General features: G+C 48.7%; 1 protein-coding gene across 5 annotated transcripts in view; it reads right to left on the reverse strand.

Annotated features, from left to right (window-relative positions):
• Window positions 1-7,685: 7,685 nt before the first annotated feature.
• Window positions 7,686-23,874, reverse strand: part of Myt1 (myelin transcription factor 1) — a 58,899-nt gene continuing 42,710 nt past the window's right edge. For 3 of the 5 annotated variants that reach the window (XM_023561944.2, XM_063247963.1, XM_063247964.1), the window contains exons 14-24: window positions 23,112-23,266; window positions 22,115-22,177; window positions 21,934-22,002; window positions 18,302-18,364; window positions 17,798-17,881; window positions 14,493-14,714; window positions 12,957-13,048; window positions 12,260-12,363; window positions 11,256-11,312; window positions 9,895-10,038; window positions 7,686-9,506 (exon numbers count right to left, since the gene is read on the reverse strand). In XM_023561944.2, the coding sequence (XP_023417712.2) occupies window positions 9,366-9,506; window positions 9,895-10,038; window positions 11,256-11,312; window positions 12,260-12,363; window positions 12,957-13,048; window positions 14,493-14,714; window positions 17,798-17,881; window positions 18,302-18,364; window positions 21,934-22,002; window positions 22,115-22,177; window positions 23,112-23,266 (1,194 nt within the window). In that variant the 3' untranslated portion in view covers window positions 7,686-9,365. The remainder of the gene's footprint in view (window positions 9,507-9,894; window positions 10,039-11,255; window positions 11,313-12,259; window positions 12,364-12,956; window positions 13,049-14,492; window positions 14,715-17,797; window positions 17,882-18,301; window positions 18,365-21,933; window positions 22,003-22,114; window positions 22,178-23,111; window positions 23,267-23,874) is intronic. The other 2 variants (XM_063247966.1, XM_003462780.5) reach the window with 2 other exon arrangements.

The raw sequence follows: 23,874 nt of genomic DNA on the forward strand, positions 1-23,874 counted from the left end.
CCCATCAACAGATGATTGGATAAAGCAAATGTGATAGATATATATAATGAAATACTGCTATGCTATAAAGAATAACAGATTCGACACATTTGTAGATTAATGGATGCACCTGGAAAATACAGTGTCAAATGAAATAAATGAGAATCACAAGCTTGAATATTAAATGGTGATATTCTTGATTGAGTGAGGCAAAATACAAAGAAAGAGACTAATAAAGATGGGTATACAGGGGCAAGGAGATAGATCTCTTGAAATAAGGAAGTAGTCCAAGGGACATACAAGGGCAAGGAGGAGGGGAAGGGGACAATCAGTAAAGTAAAGATACGCCGTGTGCAGAAATCTAAGGACCTCAGTTATCCTGGGATATACATCAGCAGCAAAGCGTCTGCCTGACAAGCACAAGGTTGTGAGTTTGATTCCCAGTACCCAAAAAGATTTAGGGGGAGAGAGAGAGAGACAGAGAGAGACAGAGAGAGAGAGAGAGAGTTGCAATGTCCTAATAACCTCAATTAATGAAAGCATGATATGCCATAACATGAGCTAAGTTTAATAATATCAACAAGAATGAACAATGGCATAGGGGAATTGGAGGAGGGAGGGAAGGGAAAGAAAGCGGAAATGGATTTAAAAAGAAACAAGCTGCGGTATGACATGTAAACACTCCCACAGGAAGATTGTAAACCGCATGAACTGTGAACATGTACTAATAAAATTTACAAATTTTAAAAAATAGAGTGACCCAAATCTAAAATACTGACACCACCAAATACCGGTGAACATGGGGATACAGCCAGGATATTCATCTACTGCTTGTGGGAGTGTAAAACGGTAAAGTCAATTTGGAAGACAGGTTGGCAGTTTCTTACTGAACTAGACATAGTCTAATCATGAAATCAAACACTTGTACTTTTAGGAATTTGCCCAAAGACTGGGATGTAAAAACCACACATAGACACATAGATACATAGATATATAGATATATAACACCTTAATTCTTAGTTACCAAAAATTGGAAGCAGCCAACATAATATCAAATAGATGAATGATAATCAATTGTGGTATGTCTACAAAATAGAATACTAATCAGTGATAAAAAATGAGCTACAAAATGCACACAAAGACTGTTATTAACAACTTATATTAGCGAGGTACATTGTTACAATTTATGTGCCAATACTGATATGTTACTATTACTTCAAGTCCACAATTTACATTAGGGTTTCTTAATGCTTTGGGTGCTGAACATTCTTTAGGTTTTAACAAATGTGTAACGGTTGGTCCACATTATATCATACAGAATCATTTCACCTAAAAATCTTCCACGATGCACTGCTCATTTTCTTCCCCAGCCCACATCCAGGCTCTGAACTTTTTGCTCTTTCTACAGTTTTTACTTTTCCGTAGTATCATTCAATGGAATCATACAAAATGTGGGCTGGGGGTTGTCTTATGGCACCTGTGCTACCTGCTCAAACTTTCTGTAAACTTAAAACTGCTCTCAGAATTAAAGTTTATCACTTTTTATTTAAATGAAAGTTTTTTCCAGACATCTAAAAATCTAAAAAATTCAACGTCAGAACTGTCCAATATGGAGCATTAGAGGAAGTTTTTTAGGCAGAAAGCAAATGATAACAGATGGAAATACAGATCTGACAGGTGTTAAGGGCACTGCAATTGCATGGGTCAATGCATAAGACCCACATTCTGAGTCCTCGACAAAGACACCACTTTACTTACATCTGTGTTGTGACTGTTTTTAAGATAGGCATATGTTGCTTCAAAGTAACAATAATGGAAAAATGTTTTTATCTTCCAAGATTTTTAAAAAACACACCCTATTTTTGAAGTAAAGCTTCCTATCCAAATACTACCAGGCCTTGCCCTGCTCAGGATTTGGTGGCAGCAAGAAGGCTGTCTTGGGGCAGGGTAGAGGAGGTGGTAAGCAGGGTCCACACAGGATGCACTGGCGGCTTCCCCGTGCTCCATAGGAATCACTGCCCAAAGTCCTTCTCACTTCTCTTTGCCAAGAAAGTGAGTGAACATGTGGTCAGTGTTCCTCTGACAACCACAACTTGTCCTTCCCCGGCCCAGTCATTGACATCTCTGTGTGCTGCTGCCTCCAGTCTCCGTGTCCTGGCCTCTCTCTGCCATTCCTGCCCACAGGTATCAAACACTGCTGGCTCTGTCGGTGCTGAACTGGAGGCAGGCAGTTCCATCCTAAGGAGGAACCCAGAGGTAAGTGCCAGCTAAGGCCATGGGAATGATAAAATGCAGAAACTGCCACCAGGTGTCACCACTACACAACTGTCGTGTTGGGAGGAGACAAACTATATAATCAAAAAGAAAAAAAGTAGTTCTTTCTCACTTTAAACTCTTTGTAACCACAGGATGTAAATAACAGTCTTTGGACAGGTGCCAAGTGCTCCTCCCTGTGCATACCACACAGTCTTGAAGAACATTCACCAGCAACGCTGATGAGATCACATGTGCAAAATGGTTGGGAAGGGATTCTTAAAAATATGTTCTCATCTAGGGGCTGGGAATTTAGCTCAGCGGCATAAGCGCCTGCCTTGCAAGCAGGCGGTCGTGAGTTCGATTCCTGGTACCGATAAAAATGAAAAAGACCAAAAAAAAAAAAGTATGTCCTCATCTTAAACCACTTTAATAAAAAGTTAACCATGCATGGGCACCAGAAATGGATCTGATAAAGTCAGCTATATTCCCTGAGCTGGGCCTGTATCAGAGCTACACATCTCTGTCTTTGGAGACCTTGCTGATGCAGGTGTAAGAGCAGACCCCAAGGCTGTCAGGAAGCAGAGGCAGAGCTGCTCTGAGGAGTGACATTTCCTAGGAAGTGAACCCAAGGTCTCAGTGACACTGCTGCCACTGACAGGAACATGGAGTCCCTCCCCCTGCTCTAGACCCTTCCTCACTGTCTCTCGTGAATTGCCAGAGGGAAATCCAAGGGGAATGTGGACTTGGAGAAGTAGGGGCCACGCCAGAAACTGCTGCCGTACCAGGCCTGTCCTGGAGAAGCTTGTAGAAGCAGATGAATCCACTCCAAGGGCACAAGTGTATGGCATCCAGCCTTATGAGTACAGATATGAAGAGCGTGGCTCCAAACCCCGGCAGCAGCCATGGTCAGACACCAGGCCTGGCTCTCAGCTGAGCGTGATGGCCGCCACAGACGGAAATGGCAGAGAAAGGAAGGTAAATGTGAGGGTATCCTTGGAGTGTCAGAGGTGGTGTCAGAGGCTCACTGCCTATATGTGGGGGTGCCAGGCACTGGGAGGAGCACCAAGCTGCCAGGTTTTAAGAGGCTAGCTCCAAGTTGGCTCCTCCCAGGCAGCCCAGTGGTAGGGTCTGGGTGAAGAAACACCTTATGAAAGCCCACATCCTATGCCAGCTTCCACTCAGATGTCCCCAGTGAATCAAGGCTGGCTCTGAAGCCCTCTGACTTCTCTCTGTCCCCTCATGCACTCAGTGCTATGTGTGGCTTTTCTACAAGGGTCAATCCTACTCTGGACCCAGGGGTGCACAGTTAGTGTAATAGGACCCTGGCCTCGAGGACCTTAAGTCTACAGTAAGCCAGATAACAAGTTGTCAAGATTCCCTTGTTGATCACACTCCAGAATTTCACATCTCATACAGTTGGTCCGGCTGTGCATGATCCCTCTTCATCCTGGCTCTTCCACTCTGTCCTGGCCCTGCTCTGCCCACCTCCCCAGTGTCCCCAGTCTTCTTCACAACAGCTTCCCTGTCCCTGCCCTGGTCACCCATAGGGTGGCCCTTGCTTCCCTCGGTTCCAATGAAAATCCACTAAGGAGAATCCCCTGGACAACTTCTGGGCTTTCTCAACAACTCTTCTCACCCAATGTATCATTCTCCACATGGGTTAGAGAAACTAGCTCCATTTTAAGGACACCTCGGTGTCTCCAGCTAGCCTCACCTGTCCTGGGGAATGATCAGAGCAACCAAGAGGCAAAGACATCAGCCTGGACTCCTTGCCAACTCTACTGAGCAGAGGCGAAACAGCTGTGAGTTCTGGCTCTTTCCATTGCACCAAGGGCCTCCACTGGCCTAGGGCCATGGCAGCTCCTTCTTCTATGGCTCCTCAGATAATCACTGGATCTAACTGTTTTGCAGAGAATCCAAGCTACAGCACCCTCCTTCTGAAGAGACAGACCCTAGGGGCATCCCCATGTAGCAACTGAGGACCAGCCTTAGAGTTAGGAACTTGTGGGTAAACCATGTCAGCACAACTCCTCTCTATGTGACCTTGGAACAACCTCCTGTGCCTCAGTTTCCCTATCTGTATGAAGAGGACAATCCTACAGTCTGTATCACAGGAGGTTGAGAAATGAAATAAGCCTGTGCATGTAAAAATGGCTCAAGATCAGATAGTCCTTATTTCTGTCCTGTACCTGCTCAGAGCTGAGCCAGATCAGACTTCTGTATGGGTTGAGAGCTGGGGCAACTTTTACGGAGCCATTTTAGGTTTGGTGCCTGATTGGATCTCAGATTAGCAGCCTAAGGTTGAGGATCCCAAGCAGTAGTCCTAAGGGTCACAGGTGGAATTCACAAACACACATCCTTGGTCTTTACAACTTAGTGGGTGTCAAATGATTCTTCACAATCTTTAGATCTAGGCATTACCAGAAATTTTCGTTGTTTTGACAGCTTCCACTGAGAAGGCTGTAGAATAATTAAAGATAAGGAAAATGCTTTGGACAGGATGAGAAAGAAACAGATAAAAGTGTCCAATGTGGCAGAAAGTACCCATGGATCAAGAATGAGTGGGTCCAAAGAGGGGCATTCATTGGCAGGTGCCCTTTCCTTGTCAGCTCTTCCTTCCTGAGTCCCGTGAGCAGAGCAAAGCTATCCAGGATCCCCTGTCTCTTGCCAGGCTCCTAACACTGACAGTGATGAGCATTTCAGCCTGGCTCTAAAGGGTTGAAGTCATATCACTTCCTCCAACTTCAAGGAGGTCCAGGTCCCTCAAGGTCTCACTTGGTCAACAAGATTCCAGGTGTATTTTGTCTCAAGAGACAAAACCAGTCTGGGCAGACACCTCAACTAAACTGTCAATCCATTTCCTGAGAAAGGTTCCCTTGGAATTTGAGTCTCTGAGTTTACATGGTTCGTACACATATCCCTGCACTGCTTTCTACAGGACCACTTAACCATCCATTTTTCTTCCACTCTCTGTGGAGCTGCTTCCCAGTTTACCTATTTAGGAGGTACATATCACCAAGTTGGCCATCCATGTAGGCATAGTTGTATGGACATGAAATCACCAGCTAGAGGTTAGTACCTTGCTGGGCAAAGGAGGGGCCAGGCTGGAAAAAGCCAGTGAATATCTGGCACCAAACTACATGCCTGTTAGGCATCTAAGCAGAACAGGAGGAAAAGGTAGACTCTGAGAATATTGTGGAGCTATATTATTCAGCAGACATCATCAAAGATGAAGAGAAGAAGATCAGGATGTGAACTAAGGCAGCCCCCAAGGAGCACCAATGAGGAGCTATAGAGAGAGACAAAGAGGCACAGAAATTGGGAATCAAGAAAGGTCAGGCTTTAGATGAGCCTGTACAGGCAGCTTGCATACTGTAGACACTGAGAGGAAAGTGTTGCGTTAAGGACAATAGGAGCGGCCAGGAGCAGGACAGGGTAGGCACAAAGCAAGGGCCTGACCCCAACATCCTGAAGCACAGTTCTGCCGGGGCTCTGCCAGGGCTCTGTAGGGACCCTTGAAGCTAACAGGAGAGTCTTACCTGAATTTCATGGGGTAATGTCAGACTCTTTAAAGACCGAAGATCCTCTGCCCAGGGATGCTCTTCTCCAAGATCCCTCTGAAGTCTTCAGAAACCCACCAGAAGAATTGTCCTCAGTGCTTGCCTGCTGGGGCAACTTTGTCATTGCTAGCCTTGGGCCTGGGCAGAGAAGCTGGGGCTGGGACAGGGCTCAGTTCGGAATCCCCATGACTAGGTTCCGCTGTTTCCTCAGTTGCTAACCAGTCCTCTGCTTATGAGCAGAAATCTGTGCTGGGATGTGATCCCTGCACCCTCACCCCCACTTCCAAGCCCTCCATACCCTCACTGCACACCCAGTCACAGCTGTTGCGTTGCTAGTCTGGGCCCTCTTCCCACCCACACCATGTCCACAGCTCTTTAGGCCAGCTAAGAGTTGCACAGAGAGCCAGGTAGACTGATGAGTCATCAGACTCCAATACAGTTTGCTGGTGATGACTACCATATGCACCTCACATCCTTTCACATGCTTCGGTGGTTCTTATTGTCACTGCCTTGGGAATTATCTGGAAGATTTTTAAGTAAGTCTTGCATCTATGCCTGGATGTGATTAGGAAGAGACTCTGGTTTGAGGGACCTAAGTTAGGCAGCTTTAAGGTCGGGATGGACAAGAGGCCTAATGGACCTTTAAAAGCCAGAGGAGCAAAGATCATGAGCGAGAGTGGGGACAGGACTAAGGAACTGAGCCCTGGTTGGCTGCCCTCGCATGGGGACAGACTCAGTGGTGTCTCATTCCTCCACAGGCCTTGGCTCCTCATTGCAGGCAACCAAGGCAGGGCCCCAACAGTTTTCTTTTGCTCCTTGTCACCAGCAGGGGTTGTCACAGGCCACTCTATCTGACCAACTCTACTGCCTCCAGAAGTCCTTCACCTCAGCCTGCAGCAGGACACTGAGAATCACCCTTCCCAAACCCAGACCTATACCCCAGCATTTGTCGTATAACCTAGGTTGCCTGTTTCAAATGGGGTCAACGATAACCCCTAAAAGCCCTTTCTGTGCAGCAGCACAGGTTCTGCACCAACCACTAGTATGTGCTGGCACCTGCTCTGCACTGCACCCATACCTCCGCCCCAGTGTCCTGAAACTTGTCTGACTGAGGCGAAGACTAGAAATGAAACCTAAAATTTCTAAGAATTTAGCACTGAAGGTAGGTCCTGTGTCTGCATGCAGGAGGGAGCTCAGCGTCTGCCCTCAGAGCCAGATTCCTAGAAAGGTCATGATGACAGTTCTATTTAGGCTGAATGTGACCAGAGGCCTCAAATGTAAGTTTGTCCCTGGGAGACCTGATACAAAAGTGTAACAATGAAGAATTGCATCTGCAAGACCAAAAATCCAATGCACTTTAGCTTAAACCAAAAGGGAGTGGGGGAGAGAAGGAGGAAAAAAGAAAACTAAGAGAAGGAGAAAGAACTCCATTGCCTTGAGTAACTGGGAAGTTGCAAATACCCAGTCTTTAAGCCCAGTTGAATCCAGACGCCTTGAGGCTTTTCTTAGGGTGCCTCTCTCTTTTCTGCCTCGATACCCAACACCATCTCCTTCCAGAATGTCTGAATTAACACTGACTTGTGGCTAGAGAAATGGTGTAGTGATATTACATACCCCAGGCTCATCCCAGCAGGAATGCTGTTCCCCTTGACCCAAGAGAAAACTCCTGGGAAGAATGCTGATTTGTGCACACCTGATTTCATGGGACAAGGCAGCATACAATGACTGAGACTTCATAGAACTCACTTGGGGAAAGATGGTTCCAGAAGGAGATTCTGGCTGAGCTGACCCCGGGAAGGAGCGCCTGTATTATCTGGGATGGGACAGCCGCCCCTCCTGACCACCACCCACACACTCCCACACGGGCGAGGAGCAGATCATGGCACCAACTCAAGTCAGATTTTTTTTATTAGGAAATCACCCTCCAAACACAAACGAAGTGCTGTGGGTCCAGTGCGTTTCCTGAGGAAGGAGGGTCACAGTATCAGGGCTGCCAGGGGCCCAACACAGTGTGGGCCACTGTTTGGCGCTGGCCACAGCCAGCATGCCTGCACGGCAACGGGACTCAGCCAGGAGAACTGCCAAAAACATAACACAAGAAACACGCAGGAGCACACACAGCTGCGCTACACTTAAATAATAATAAATATAAAATTCCACTTGCTGTTGTGGCTGCAACAAAGGAACCAAAAACAGGAAAAAAGAAAACCAAAATAGCTTTCTCTCCATTGGACCAAGGGGAAGAAAAAAATCCCCAAATTATCAAAATTCCTCGGTTACAAAATACTTTTTTAAAAATTCCATTATTAAAAGAATAAATAACAAAATATATAAAAAATAAGTTGGTTGCATCAAAATTATAACTAGAAGTTTTATCAAGATGTTTTTGTGGCCTATCTTATAGTCAAATAATTACTTTTGCTTTGATTTTCCTTATTTCACTCTTATGGTGCCCTAGTGTGGGGTCTAGTGACATTGTAAAAAATTAATAAATAAAAATGTTAAATAAATAACAGACATTAACATAAGAGGGTGTGAATATAAATACTTACATCTTGACAAAATTAAATAATTTACAGAATAATTAAACTAACTACTTTCAATGTCTTCCAGGAAGTGCAATTTCTCTACTTTTAAATACTAATTCGTAATTGCAGTCACAGTTGACTTGGAGTATTTACATGGTAGGAACATTGTGTTTTTAACACATTAAATTAAAATTTACCTTTTCTTTTGCATCGTGAATGATCTAAACAGAAGTGAAACCTCAGTAGTCTCCCATGAGGAATTCACCCCTGAACTCACTGACCTGTCCCCACCTTTGACACTAAACAATCCCAGCTACAACCAGAGCAGGGGCAGCTCAGTGGCCTGGATAGACCTGGGCCTGAAAATCACATCCTGAGAGGGAACCCAAGCCACCACAGGTCTGCACAGCTCAGGGTGCCAACTGCCACAGGTGGGATGCTGATTTTCAGGGGGCCTCAAAGGTTACAATCCCTGGAGCTGAGTGGGTTGGATGTTTGAAACTGTGGTACCCTCTCTTGGAAGGCCTACTCCTGGTTTCAGCTCTGAAACAGAGCTTTGTCCCATTCTAACACAAAGCTGAATTAAATTAAAACATAAAACACTTGCCACATGGGCCTCACTGAGCACAGACATACAGCCTCAGGCATGATCTCCAGGAGGAGACCCCTGGCCACCGAGCCTGCGGCTGCCCTCCCGGCCTCAACAAACAAAGAAATACTATGGTTGCAAAACACCAAAACTTCCCTGAGAACCTTGTCCATGAGCTTCCACTGGAGACTTTGAGCTGCTCTTCGGGTTTTTTTCAGAAAACAAAAATAAATCACTTTGTAATACTTCAGTGTCCCGAGCACTTGTGTGAGGAGGCCTGGGCTGAAGGGGCATCACAGGAGACACTAATTTCCAAGCATCCTTTGGACTCGCCTGAGGCCACACCCAGCCTGCCAACTAGAAGTCACTGTGAGTTAGAGGTCCCTGCCGAATGCAGCAGGGTATGGGAGGTAAACGTGGGAGCCAGATGGATCCTCCGCAGCATGTAACAGTCTAGACCTGGATGCCCCTCACGGCCTGCTTTATGGTCTCCAGGAGGCCCTTGTTCTCAGGGTTCTGGTAGCAGTCCCGGTTGGAATACATGTCGGTGAGGGTGTTCACATAGGCGTCAAAATTCTGTTCACAAATTGGATCCTAGGAAACAGAGCCAGGTTAGCAAGCCCTGCCCATGCAGTAGGCCCCACGCAGGGAAAACCAGTAGAGAAACATCAGCCTCCATTTCCACTCCAACCCAAGATGAGCAGTGCTGGCAGCTGCCCCCACTCTACCCCAAAACACCCAGAGGCATTTCTGTCTGCCACAATCCCAGTGACTGACTCACTGCCTCCAAAACTAATCTACTTGGATTCATAAGCTACTTAGGGGCCTCAAGCCCCTGTGACAAACAGCTTCCAGGCCAGTCAGAGCACAGGGAATTTCCACAAAGGGCAGAGGATCCTTCCAGAAAGACCCAGAGCATAGGTAAAAGGGGCCCCTCCCCTCCCTGGTCTTCAAGGACTCCCTGGTAGGAGTCGGTGCCTACCATGTGTGGAAGGCGAATGTTGGCAAGACTTTGGATGAGGGCCTGGCTCAGCCCAGACAGCTCCAAAAACAAGGCTTCGTTCTGTTCTTCGATGAGCTTGTTTTCCTCCTCGATGTTCTTCAGGTTTTTCTCCATGGAGGAGATCTAGGCCAGAGAGAGGTGGGAAGCGCCACTTGCCCTTGGCTCCATCCTACTGGGCATGCACTCACATCTCTCTGGGAGAAGACAGAGCCCAGGGATGGGGCAAGAGGATCTGCCTCCCTACGGGATCCCTTCCTCAAGAAAGAGCTGGCAGCGCCCTGGTCCTGGTATGGAGGAAGCAAAGTCCTCTGGAAACAACCTGAGCCCTGCAAAGATGGGAGCAGATTCAGCAACTGCTCCAGGAGCCGCACATGGCCACAGTCCACTGTGTGTCCTCCATCCTAGGGGCAAAGCGAGGACACAGCCTGACTCTAGGCACCTGGGCTCAGTCCCAGCTCACATTAGCTGTACACTTAACTCTATCAAGCTTCCTGTTTCTGTCTGTAACATGGAAACAGTGATACCTACCTTGAGAGCATCAAGCATCTCACACTAAAAAGACAAACTGCTTCCCAGCCTCCCAACATGTGGTCCCCAGGTCATACACTGGAAAGTTTCTTCCACTCTGCACACTATCCCTGGGCCTGCACAAGGGTTACTGACCCTGAGGTCTTTGGGGTTAAGGGACAGCCCCCGGTAGTACTGTGCATCTCCAAGGAACCCTGGGGCAGAAATTGGATAATATGTGGCACTAGGCAGGGATAGTGAATTCCTTTAGGTGCTGCAGGAGAAAGCCAAGCACACTTCTGCTATCTGGTGCAAGCCTGTGGCTTTAAAGGACTAGGGGAGGGTTCACTTCATCTTGACCCTTCTGCAGCCACCATAACCCACTGAACTCTCTCAAAGGGAGGAAGGAGCAAAGGTCTAAATCTGCTATTTAAAGGGTAGGTTTGGGTTAGCTTGGATTGGTTTGGTTTGGTTTTGAGACAGTCTTGCTGTGTTGCCTGTTCTGGCCTTAAAATTGCAAGCTCACATGGACTCAGGGAAGCTAGGACAGAGTTGTTAGTTCTACAGGTATGCACCACCACACCTGACTCTTAAAAGTTGGTTTTGTCGAATAAAGAGAAATAAGAAGTGCTATCTCAAGTCCACTGACCCTGATAAGGCCTTGGGGACTCTGAAAGGGAAGGATGACAGAGTCACACTGACACATGCTGTGTCTCCCACCCAGAGATGTCGTTGGGGGCAGGGAGAGTGTATCATTGTTGCTATCACTCTCCGTTACTGTCACATTCTGAGGGACGCTGCATTGATGCTAGAGTGCACAGTGAAAATCCTACCTGAGCTTCACGTGCTATTTCTATCCAGGCTCTTGAGCAGCTGTAGGTAGGATGAGCCTGTTTGTTGGGGAGAAAAAACAGAGCAGCACGTGGACCTGGAACATGTCCAGCATCTGCCTCTGAACGCTGGTCACCTTCCTATCCCTTATCCCTCCTCTAGCCACAAGAGGGCACTATTACCAGGCCAGTTGCTCTGTTCTTGTCCCTATTCAACAGCTAGCGGTTGAGCTTGTTTTTGTTTTCATAGTAAGGCCTTCCCTGCTTCTTTTCTGATGACAAATGCTTCCTTTGGGGAAAATATTATACCTGCATTTAAATATTACATATAACCCTTTAACAGAGCCATAGCTTTGCTCAGGACACACATGCTGTGGTCGGGTATTTTCTCAGAGAAGTCTTCAACCATCAACCAAAGGGACAGAATCTGCTCTTATCTCCAGTCTTCAAGAAAGAAGGAAGACTACAAGGCCGGTGTGAGAGTGCATACTTATAATCCTAGCACTGTGTGAGGCTGAAGCAAGAGGATTACAAAATGCCCAGCCTGGGCAACTCTGTGGGCTCCTATTTAAAAATTCAAGAAAAAAAATTACAGGACCAGAAATATAGATCAACACAAAGGCCAAAGACCAGGGTTCAATCCTCAATATTTAAAAAAAAAAAATACAGAATAGGAGGGATGTAGGCAACTCTGCTGGTGTGCAGTTGTGTGGAAGCCCTGGCTCTATTCAGGCCCGCGCACCACACTGACAGGCCACCAGCACTAACTAAACTGGAAACACAGTCAGGATGATTAGTACAAGAAGGGCCCTATCCCTGATGGACTAATTACTTCAATGGGACTGGCCCAGGAGGACAGCAGGAATTGGAGTAAGATCCCATCAGCATCACTTGGCTGGGTGCTGCACTGTAGAACAGCTCAGCCCCACAACACTGACACTGGCCACACAGCTCCAGGATGGCCTCTGGATGGAAATGTAGGCCAGGGAAAGAGATGCTCTACCTACCTGGGACTGTAGTTGTACCATGGCGGCCTCCATCTCTGAGTTGGACTCATTCAGGTCTCGGATCTCCTGGTTCAGCTGTTTGATCTCCTCGTCATTCTCCAACACTACCCCAGAAAGAAACTTCAGCTAGAGCTGTAGTATGAAGCCCAGACTAGCAAAGACGGTATAGGCCTACTTTCAAGGGTCCCTGTGGGGCAGAAGTCTTCCCCCATGGTCTCTAAGCTCCCATCTTAGGCTTGAGTCTCATATTTCACCCTGGGAAGTCTATCTTGAAAAATGAGATGAATACTGCAGTTTGTCTCCTGACCTGGGCTCCAGGGGGAAGCAAGCATAGGTTTCCCTACAAGTGTTAATTAATGAGATCAAAGGGAAGATCTGTCCCAAAACGCTGAGGGTCTTTGCCTACATGGGAGTGAGCCGCACCACCACAAGCTTCTGTGGCCATGGCTCCTGGAGCTGCTATGGGTTCTCCCATGCTAGGAGACACCACATCCTCAGGTCAGCACAAACATGACTATTCAAGAAGGGCCCGGTCTCACACAGCAGCAATGACAGCTTCAAAATCAAGGCTAGAAGGTCTGTGGGCTCAGGACTAGAGCTATCTTCTTCACAACTCCTGGGGCTTGGGCTCCTTCCCTCTTCCCACCAGTACAGAGAATGGCAGGTGAATAGGGGCAGCGCAGATGAGCATCCTTACCATCACTGGTCTTGAACTTTGGGCTGAGAACCTCATCCCCTGAGAGTTTTCCCTTCTTTCCAGCAAAAGTTGCTCTGGGACAACCAGACAAACTGAAAGCGGAGGTCATACATCACTGACCAGTCCAGGGACACAACCTGTGGGCCAGTCCAGGGCTACCTGCCATGACCAGTCCAGGACATGTCACCAGTCCAGGTCATGCCATGGCTGGTACAAAGCACATCCCCTTGCATCCAAGTAACCCTGAGGGCCTCCCATGGTGGGACTGCTCCTCATCAGCTGCCTCCCCAAACATGGTCTAGGTGTGACAGGGCCTGGAAGGTCCTCCCTCCGAGGCCATTCTGTCTGGCATAGCCATAGCTGCCCACCAAGAATTGGAGGGAGCAGGGCATCACTGCTCCATGCACTGTTTCCTCTGGTTTCTGAGGTCCACACAGCCAGAGATTCTGAAGGAGTCCCATAAGTTGACCCTGAGGTCTTCCAGCATGTGAGCACTCAGATACAGATGTTCAAGAAGAAAAATGCATAAAAATATGTGGATCCTTGGGCATGATTTTATTTTAGTGCAATGATAATCTGTACCATGAGTAAAGATTGAAGCAAAATGAAAGGTGTTCAGGAAGATAGAGAAGGGCTCTCTGCTAATCAGCTCTGGCCCCAGCAGCCTCCTCTGTGGCTACAGCCCAAGACCATCCCAGTTGCCCAAGTGAGAGCCCATCTTCTCTCTGCTCCCAGTCAGAAGCAGCAGATGAAACCTCGGCTCCAACTCTCTGCTCCTCTCTAGCTACATGCCAGGCCTTTCCCAGGCCTGCCCTACCCACAATCTGTCCCCCAAACATCTGGGGCACATGTCTGGCACCCTTTTCAGGAACCTTTTGCCCCTTCCCTGGCACTATTCACCATTCAGTAACTTGTTTGTAATCTCTCTCTGCCCACCTTCCCCCAAAAGGCAAGAGTTGGCTGTCATTCTGTTCTTTGCTTTATACCCAGGTCTTGGTGTATGATGGACTCTCAATGAATATTTTGTTGAATAAATGCACTAATTAATCTTAAGGGAAGAAGAAGAAAAGAGGAAGGAAAAGGGAAGAGAGAATAGAGAAGGAGAGAAGAGGAAAAGAGAGGAAAGGGAAGGAGAGGGTACAGGAAGAAAGAAGAGGAAAAGACAGGAGAAGGGAGCAGATGAGAGAAAAGAAGAGAAGAGGAAGGGAAGAGGAAGGGAAGAGAGGTCACCAGGCCCTCTGCAGAGCAGGCAGGGGATTCTGACCACAGTTCAGAGATTCCAAGGCATGAGGTGTGGCCAGCCTAATGCCATCCAGGGGGACTCAGGCAGGGCAGAGAGGAGTCTGGTGAGAGCAGGCACACAGTGAAAAATGAAACATCATCTGGCACCAGCAGCACCCTACAAGTCCCCAGTTTGGTGCCCACAGTCACACTCAGCCCAAGTCTATCCCACCCCCACTCCCAGGAGCCAGGTTCCAGCCCAAGGCCAGGGTCCCTACTCACTGGCAGAGATGGCAGGCCTACGGTGACAGTTACCTCCGGTGAGTGAGGAAGCTCCCATTGGCATGACCAGAGCCGTCACAGCCCGGGGTGGGACAGGTGGGTCCCTCGCTCTTCAGTGACTTCCAGGAAAAAGAAGAACCATTCAAGGAGCCCTCTTTCTGTCTCCGGGCAGCCAGAGGGCAGCCAGATGCGCTTCTGTGTGAGGCATACTTGCCACTGATATGACCAAGCCCCACACAGCCTGGAACTGGGCACCTGGACATAGAAAGGCCAAGGCGACTTCAGTGTCACCAGAATGGGAGACTGTACCCAGCCTGACTCAGGACACTCCAGTGTCCAGGAGCCCAAGCCCCATGCAGAGATGAGTCCTATAGCCTCATGAAAAGCCTGACATATGGCAGCAAGGACCTTAGGGTCACCTTCCTCTCTCTTAGCCTCTCAGCCCATTCACAGTGGGAAGAACAATGGATCGGGTCGGGCACCCTGGGTTGAGCAGCTCAGGGGGCCTGTCATTCTCCAGCCTCTGGGGTAAGAATAGGTATGGGTTGGTGCCCGTAGGCATCACAGGAACACAGAACTCAGGTGAGGGGCTTGGCAAGGACATCCATCACCCTTCCTAAGGAGGCAGGCTAAGAATGGCGTTTTCTTTTGGTCCAAGTGTTCAAAAAGAGAACCAGGAACTCTCATGAAAATGGCACAAATACAAACTGATAAACATCCCAGGCACTGTGCGCAAATCCCTCTTTATGCTTCTGTCCTTGCACCTGAGGGAGGGAACTAGGCCAGTGAGATCTGGGGATCTGGCCCCCCAAAATCCAACATATGGCCCAAGACAAAATCCTCAGTCTGCAAGCTTTTAGTCTTATCTCTCCTGGAACCAACTCAAGTCACCATTTGTCACACACTTGCTGTGCACCGGTCATCCAGCACACACACAGGACACTAAGGGCACTGCTGTTCCATTTTATAAAGCAGTCTGTGGTAGCACAGAAGTCAGAGGGCCATGAGAAGAGGCTCCTGTTCCAATGAATGAGGTGGAGGTATGGGGCCATCTCACGGAGAAGGAGGTCAGTGAGGACAACCCCAGTAGGAAGTCACGAGGGCAGCCCACTGCCACACTCTTCTGGCCTTGTCTCAAAGGCAGCCCTTGCAGATACTTTCCAGCCAGCTCAGCTGGATCTTTGCCTCCTCTTCTGTCTGCACCATCTCTCTCTTGCCCCTTCTTCCTTCCTTGCACATCCAGTCCACCAATTCCTCAGATGGCATAGAATGTCCACCGTGCCAGGGCAAAGTCATTTCAGCCTCCTCCGGAGCAGAAACACTACAGAGACATGGCGTGAGCTTTAGGCCAGACCCTCAGATACTTCTCAGCCACCTGAGATGAGGGTTTGATGTGGGAAGAGTCATCTGCTGAGACTCCAACATCACAAGATCAAATACCTAAATAAGAAGTGTCCTTCAGTCACTCCATGTAATTGAATCCGAGTTCTTCTTACTTGCTTGCAAAACCCTAACATTTCTCACCAGGAGCAGCCATTGGTATTCCTTGAAATTGCATTCATGGAGAAGAGCTCAGGTATGGTTTCTCTTAACCACCAGTAGTGAATCTTCTAAACTGTCAGGTGATATCTTGTTGACACATGCAGGGAGCATGAGCTAGCTCCTCAAGTGAACTGGTGTTTCCTGGAGCCAACTTTGCAGTGAGGTAAGAAGTAGGGCCAAGACAGCAAGGACAACAGATGAATTTCATGGGTCAGATGCAACATGGCTAGGGCAGCACAAGCATCCAAGGGTGGAGCAAGGAAAGCATAAGCTCCTGATCCCTGCACTGTAACCTCTGCCAATTTCTATGGCCTGTTATAAAGTTGTGGCAACTGGGATTCACCATAAAGTTCCAACCATGACTTAATCTAACATGGTGTAAGCATGAGACATCATAAAACAAAACTCTTTTTCAGTAGCCCCTATGAAACCACAGCTCATCCCTGCTAACATAACCCATTCTACAGCAGGACCTGGTTTATCAATTAAAGTTTCTGCTTTAGTCTGAACTTGTTTAAAGATATTAATCAGTTATAAATATGGTTAAAAGAGAAGCCCTATGGAAGTGCCATAGAGCCACTAGGAACTTTGTCCATCCTGCAAACATTGGACAATTTTTAAAGGGTACAACCTTCACTTGGCTGCAGAACTCCTGCTTTCTTAAAAGAAAAATTGATAGCATATTTGAAAGGAAAAAGCCATTTTTCCAGTTAATTTGAAAAGTGCTGCTCTTGACCATGGCTTCCAAATGCAGCACAATTCATTTACAATATTTCTGTCAGCAGCATCTTTGCTGAATCCATAAAGGTATTGCATTCATCTTATCACCAGCAAGTTCCTGGATTCTCAAGAGGAAACATACCTTTTGCCCTGGTCAGCATTTACTATGCAGTATTTATTATACCAGCAATCACATATTTTACATTGTTAATTTAACATTCTTATTTTGTTGTAAAAATCAAATAGAGTATAACAGACCAAACAAGTGGGTGGGATATCTCCTTCTGAAAATTGTTAAGGCTGGTTAGTTAGGCCTCTACTCTGTGGTCAAGTAGATGGCTGGGCACAGTTAAAGCCACATTGCCCCTCTGCAAGCTAAGGGTCTAACTTCTCTTTGCCCACCAAGTAACACAGTCGGGGAGAAAGCTGTCCTCAAAGCCCGGAGCCATTATTTCCACTATTCATTTGCTGGGGGACCCACCACCCACTTTGCTGGGTGTCAGTGTCAAGCCTCCTGTATCCAGAGAAATCCTATCATCCTAGGTAAATAAGCCAGTGATTCACTCTGTTTATATCTGTGGCACAGCATGGCCCTCACATTCCGGTGGGTAGTGCTGGGGTCTAGTCCCCTGTGGGGCAGCAAGTTTACAGTAGAACCAAGTCCCCATGCAGGTTATGCAGAGTCAGAGTTCACCCATAAGCATCAAAGACACATCAACCCTCACCTCACCCCAGTGAAAAGAGCTGAACTCAGTACCTGACCTTTCCTGAAAGGTAAAAGCCATACATATGGCAAGGTTTATGGGTGCCCAGGGGCCAGCCTGAGGCAGCAGGACACTCAGGCTCCCTCAGGCCTACCAAACACCTCTGATCTGACCCAGAGAAGAGTCAGCACACACATCCTGGTTGCAACACCCAGGCACTGATTTCTATAAAAATTGGTCATTCTGGTGATTGGTTGTGATGAAAAAGGAATCTAGAAGGCGATTGCATTGTTTTTGTTTCTGTTTTTAACTAGAACACAGAAAAACTTCAATTCTGCAAAGGAATAAAGGAGCCAGCATGGCTCAACATACTTCATCAGCTCAGGGTCCTCCTTGTCATCCTTGGTGGGGGCCACCTTGAGTCCACTCTTCTTGGCACGTGGGCAGCCTGACAAGCTGGTGTGGAAATAGAAGAAAGTACCACCTGAGTCCCAGAACAGCAGCTCCCTCACCTATCTCCTCTTGGCTCTTCCCTCAAGTCCTGTGGACCCCAGAAGGGATAGGAGGAAGGAGAGAAGACTGCTCCATCAGTCACTCATCATTAGTTATTTGGTGATTCAGAACAGAATCCACACACAGAGAGGCTTCACAACAGGGCCACAGAATCAGGAATAGGGAGCACCTCTGTGAGCCTCTAACCCTGACCCTTTGTCTTTTTATCTTATGGCAAAGAGCCATCTGACCAGGTTCTGGAGGCATAAAGAATTCAGATGAGATAGAAATGGGCTCTAGATGTCAGCAGCAGTATGGTCTCATTCAGAACTTTAGAACTTTAACTAAGACAGAGACCCCCACGCTACCCCAGGCCCCACACACCTCCGGTGCGAAGCGTAGTTCCCTGTTATGTGGCCGGAGCCATCGCAGCCAGGCGTGGGGCACCTGCAGAGGAAAGCTGGGTGAGACCAAAGCCCACGAAGATGTTTGACCCTCTGACCTCAGTCCTCATGAGTGCATGGTCTTCCAAACAGCCACCTTCCTCAAGCATTTCTTTGCAGAGGAACATCAGCATTGATGCACCACAGCCTGCTGCTGCTACCACCGCTCTGATGGGGTCACCTCAGTGCCTCAGTACAGTATAGTCACCCCACCAGCAGGCCAAAAGGAGAGCAACCTTAGGGCAGCAAAGACTGCCCCCACTGGGTTCATTGCATCTTAAAGAGATGAGAAGCTCCAGGTGTAGCCTCCTTCCCAGTTCTAGTCTGGACCAGAAACATTCAGAATATACCTGAGACTTAACTCTGAACATGAGAGCTCAGGTTGATACACCTAGCACCTGAGGCCACTTGGTCCTTAGAGTTATGACTGGGAGCCTGCTTCACATAGAGTATTCACAGTTGCTGAGAAATGAACAGACACGTATCAAGCACCTGCTACTTGGATGCTGTAGGTATGGGCCCAGATAAAGAATGTGGAATTCACATAGCAGTGGCTTTTGTCCAATAGTGGGCACCAGCAGAGGGTAAGGAGGGGAGACATGGAGCATAGAACTCCATCTTTATGCACCCAAAATGCTTGATGAATGTATCACATAAAGTGGCAAAAATCATACTTCAATATTAGAGTCATGAATGTTCTTCCAAATGTCCTCTGAGGAAAGCTGCACCATCTCCTGCAGGTGTCAGGATAAGAAGAGGGTTGATTCTGCAAAGGAGCTGTCTCCCATTGGATCTGCTATTCTGCACTCCTGATGATGAGGCCACCCTACAGAAGCCAGGCAAGCATTTGTCAAGCCCACTACTCAGAGCACTGCTCTGTGCACCATGTGCACCTGGAGGACTCCTCTGTTTCTGGGCCATGAGAAGCAGGCTTAGCATCTAGGACAGGGCATCTCCCTGTTTGGAGAACAAAAGCTTTACACAGTATCAAAGAACTTGACAGGGACTTGACAAGACCGGCCTTATCTCACACTAACTTTTTCCTAACCATTTGGAATTTTCTTGAAGTATCCTCTTGGGGTATCTCAGGTCCTTCATCTATGCCCTGTGTCATCCATTGGATGTTCCAGTGGCCTGTCATCTAGTGCACCTGTGGATGCTGTCACCATCAGGGTGTCCCTGCTCTCTGGAGGCCTAAGTCTAGGGAACTGAAGATGTCTGCTCCTCCTCCTGACTGGCAGCAGTTCCAGAAGAGGCCTGAGGCTCTGGCTCCTTGTTTCAGCATCAGGGAAGCATCTGGAAGAACTCAGGTTTGGCTCTAAGGGTGTGATCTCTTGGAGCCACTGCTTTAGGCTATGAATGTCACTGGTGGTGAGATACAGACACCTCTGAACACTGGGGGGTCTTGGGTGGATTTTTGACTCCCACAGGGCCACAAGTACTTGACCCATGAGGGCTGGGATATCCTGTACTCTTCATTGAGACCTGATGCAATGGCTTTTCCCAAGAGTTGTATCCAGGAGAGGACAGTAGTCATGTAATCAGAGGAGCAATTGTCCTCCGTGTGCTTCTTCCAGCCTGTGATCCACAGGGTTAGCATCCTCTGCCAATTCACATCATCTGCTTCCGAGAACATTGTCTGAACAGAAAGAAAAGTCTGTGCTCAAAGGACATGGTCTGCCTCTGCAGCACACTGGGTCTCCCTCTGAGCCTGTCCTTGGGCTGAGGGGTTACCCCTTCCCTGTGTAGAACCCTGCATGTCCAGCAGTGTGCGGATGTACCTGGATTTCCCACAGGCATAGGGAGTTGAGGAGCCTAAGGCAGCTCCTAAACACAGTGGCACACAGAAGATAGCAAATGCCCTTGGAACCTGCTCATAACACAGGATACACCTCATCCAAGAGTCTCTGCACCCAGCATGGAGGAGGATAGGGGAAAGATGAGCATCATCACACCAGGAAATGCAGAGGAGCTACCCATGACTGCACACTATGGCTTGAGGGAGGTGACCACATAGGTTCTCCAGAATGAGCCCCAGAGCAGAAAACAGCTGCAGAAGGAGCGGGCACTGGCTGGTTACCTAGTCACACCTTGTCAAGGCTGAGACTTTTCAAGATTCTACAATCTCTTAGTCTTCAAAGGGTGCTGATACTTCCCTGGCTGCATCTCCAAACAGATAGATCATGCTGAGTTTCCTTCTGCCTGCCCTGAGCATCTGCTTTTGAGCCACAATGTATATGTGGCTACATCACTGGCTCTAAAATTATCTAGGCTTTTGAGTTGGAAAACCATGGAAAGGAAACAGTTATAAAAGAAAACAGAATTGGAAAATAAAATAGGGGGGGAAAAGAATGCAAGAAAGATAGCAAGAGAAGAAATGGGAAGCAGGATATACTCAGGGCTGCAGGACTTACTGCCCCAACCTCAGGTTTCAGAGTCAAGAGTAGGACGGCAGCAGGGAAATGAGTGAGTATTTGAACCTGCTATTCACTCACAAAGAGAGAATGGCCCTGCTCTGGCCCTCTGTGGTAGAGACAGAAGGGCAGAGAAGAGGCTGCCAAGGTGGGAAACACAGAATCAAGAATTTGTCCCCTGCCCTAAACCACTTTGGTTTCCTTGAAGCCTTCAACACCCCTCCCCCCCGCTTCTTCATTGCAGAGGCCATAGTACCCCACTTTTCTCTGGCCCCAAAACAGGGCCAGGAATCCTTAGCCTAGATTCAGACTCCATAAAACAAAGGCCCATGGGACAGAAACCCAGCCCCAGGCGGTCATAAACTGAGGGAACAAGAGTGGCACTTCCTTCATCCACTCAACCCTGGTGCCCAAGACGAGGTCCCTGAAGCCCAGGGTCATGGGGCCATACTGTCACAGCTAAACACAAGGCCTGAAAACCAAAGCCAGTGGCAGTTTCCAACTCCAGCCCCAAAAGGACAGACACCTAGAAACCTCAGGTGCTTGCAATTTATTTGTGTGGGTCTATAGTGGGGGACCACAGGGCCTGCCTACTCATGTGTTAGGGGCAGCGAGATACAGAAGCAGAAAGGGGTTAGTAAAGAGAAGGCAATAGCATAGAGTGAGGCTAACTGGGAGGGTGCCAGGGTAGAGGCAGAGCAGCCAAAGGGTGCGGGAGAAGGGAGGGCAAGGAGCTGTCTGCATCATCTGTGTCCAGTTCACATGTCAAGAGCCACACAGCCTGTAGTCACTGAGCCTTGGTGAATCTTGGAAGCCACAGCCAATTCCAGGCTTTTCCCAAATGTCTAAGGCAGTAGGCAAATCAGGCCCTATTAGGGTTGTCAGGACAGGTTACAGGAGGAATGAGGGCTGTGAAGCCCAAGGTGAGAAGCAGATGACAGTGCTCAGGGTGGGGTCACAGGTGGCAGAGAAAGCAGCAGCAGCTTCAGCCACACAGAATCGGCCCTTCCTTGGCCCTGCCCCTCGGCCCCACCCAGGAGAGCAGGGCCAGCCTGGGGTAGCACCTTGGAGAAGGCCGATTTGGGCAGGAGCCTCACAGCAGAAAGAGCAAAGCAAGGGTATTGCCCAAGAGACAGGAGGTCAGGGAGCGCAAACATACTTGAGGTCAGCAGAGTGGGCAGCCATGAGGTTTCTGAGGCTCTTGTCAGCAAGAGGGCAACCAGAGAGGCTGAAAGAGAAGAGATGGGATATGGGGTGAGCCAAGAGGGGGAGCAGAGGAGAAGAAGAAGAAGACCCCCCAACAAAGCACTAAGTCCAAGCCAGCAGAGCAGGGGACGAACCTGCGGTGGGAGGCATAGTTCCCGGTGATGTGGCCACTGCCGTCACAGCCGGGGGTGGGACAGCTGGACAAAGGAAAAAGAGTGTCAGAACAGGAACCGCTGCACACCTGCAGGCCTGCCCAGGACCAGCCTGCAACCAGGCCCACTCCCAGCTCCTCCCCACCATCCTGGAGCACAGTCCTTTCCTCTCAGATGGAAAGTTCCTCTCATGGGTCTGAACTCAAGAAGAACATGTTGAACTGCACATGAGGATACTCTGAAGCCTGCGTGCTGTATGTGCACATGTGTGTGCCTGTGAACAGGTTCCTGATCCCTCACAAAGCAGTCCTGACCTCTCCACCTTTCAAAGCCTCACGGCCTCCCCTGAGGAAGACAACTGGGCCCCGATATACGAGGAAAACTAGCAGGGTTCGAGGTAGAGAGAGGAAGAATCTTCCCCTTCCAGGAGTGACCTTCAAGTTCCATCAGTTGGGAATCTCCAGGGCACAGGTGCTAGGTGCAAGCCCTCACAGCTCTCTGCGGAGGTGGATGCCAGCAGAGGAGGCCAGAGATTCTGCCTGTTTCAGCCACGCAAAGACCAGGTCAAGGGTGGCCTGGATCTCAGGCTGCCAGAGTTGAGGACACAGTCAGAAGGCACTGAGTTCAAGCCCTCTGGCACTGAGCTCAGGCAGAATATGTCTAGCTGGGCCTCTGTTATCCCTGAGAGTTCCTGGCAGGCACTCTGCTCATGACTCCATAACTCTCATCCTGTGCTGCTCTTTCCTTCTTTGAGGGTTGGGCCTGGGGCTTCGCCTTGTTCTCAGTTGTTCTTAGAGGATTTCATTAACCCCAGCACAGCACAGAGATCACAGGAAAACTTGTCACCATGCGGGGTGCCTGGCTGAAGGTGTTCAAGCCTAGGAGGAGAGTCCTTGGGCAGAGAAGATCCTGTCGCCATGGGCTGGACCCAGGCCTGCTCCTCCCTGACTGGGAGTGTGCCTGCTGCAGTGGCACTTACGTGAGCAATTCCTTCTTTATGTCCTTGGAGAGAAACTTCAGCTTAAAGTTTGTCAGGGTGACTTCCCCTGGGTATTTCCGTTCCTCAAAGTTCTCTTCGGACACCTCCTGGTCATCTGCTTCAGAAGAAGCAAAAGAATGTGCTGCTGGCTCTGACTGCAAAAAACCAGCAGGGAGATGTTTTAACAGCTGGTGGGAGGCCTGAGCACCCAGTCCTCTGGGTGAGGGAAAGAGACCCTTCAGGAAAGTGTCCATGATGCATTTCCCAGAGTCTGTCACCTTCCAGGGGAAGAAGAAGGCCTTGCCCCTCTAGTAATGAGACACAGAAGACAACCCCCCAGGCCACAGCTAGGAATCCCTCCACTTTTGAGGAGACTACTTCAAAGACAGAAGTCTGTGTTGTCCAGAACAAGGCTTCTGGTGCCCACTGTGGCCTTCAGGCACCTCCACCACATCATGCCACACCACTGACATCTAGCATTGCCCTTTGGGGCAGGGATGGTGCTCAGTCATCAGCAGGCAATCAGTAGATTGTCATGGAGCTGAGTAGTAAGCATAATAACGCAGCTTATGGTAACCACAGTGACCTTGACACCCACTGGCTTGACCCTCTGCTTGTTCCTTGGCTACAGCAGGCACTTCACAATGCTACCAACTGAACACTGCAGGGCATTTGTCCACACACAGGCTCAGCCGTGGACATCAATGAGCAAGAAAAAGCTGCTCCCATGAAAGGCCAGGGACCACAAGATCAGAACAGTCAT

The sequence above is a fragment of the Cavia porcellus genome, unplaced genomic scaffold (genome assembly GCF_034190915.1).
Source record: "Cavia porcellus strain 051 isolate PalLab524CR breed Dunkin Hartley unplaced genomic scaffold, mCavPor4.1 scaffold_5, whole genome shotgun sequence".
Classification (NCBI taxonomy): Eukaryota; Metazoa; Chordata; class Mammalia; order Rodentia; family Caviidae; genus Cavia; species Cavia porcellus.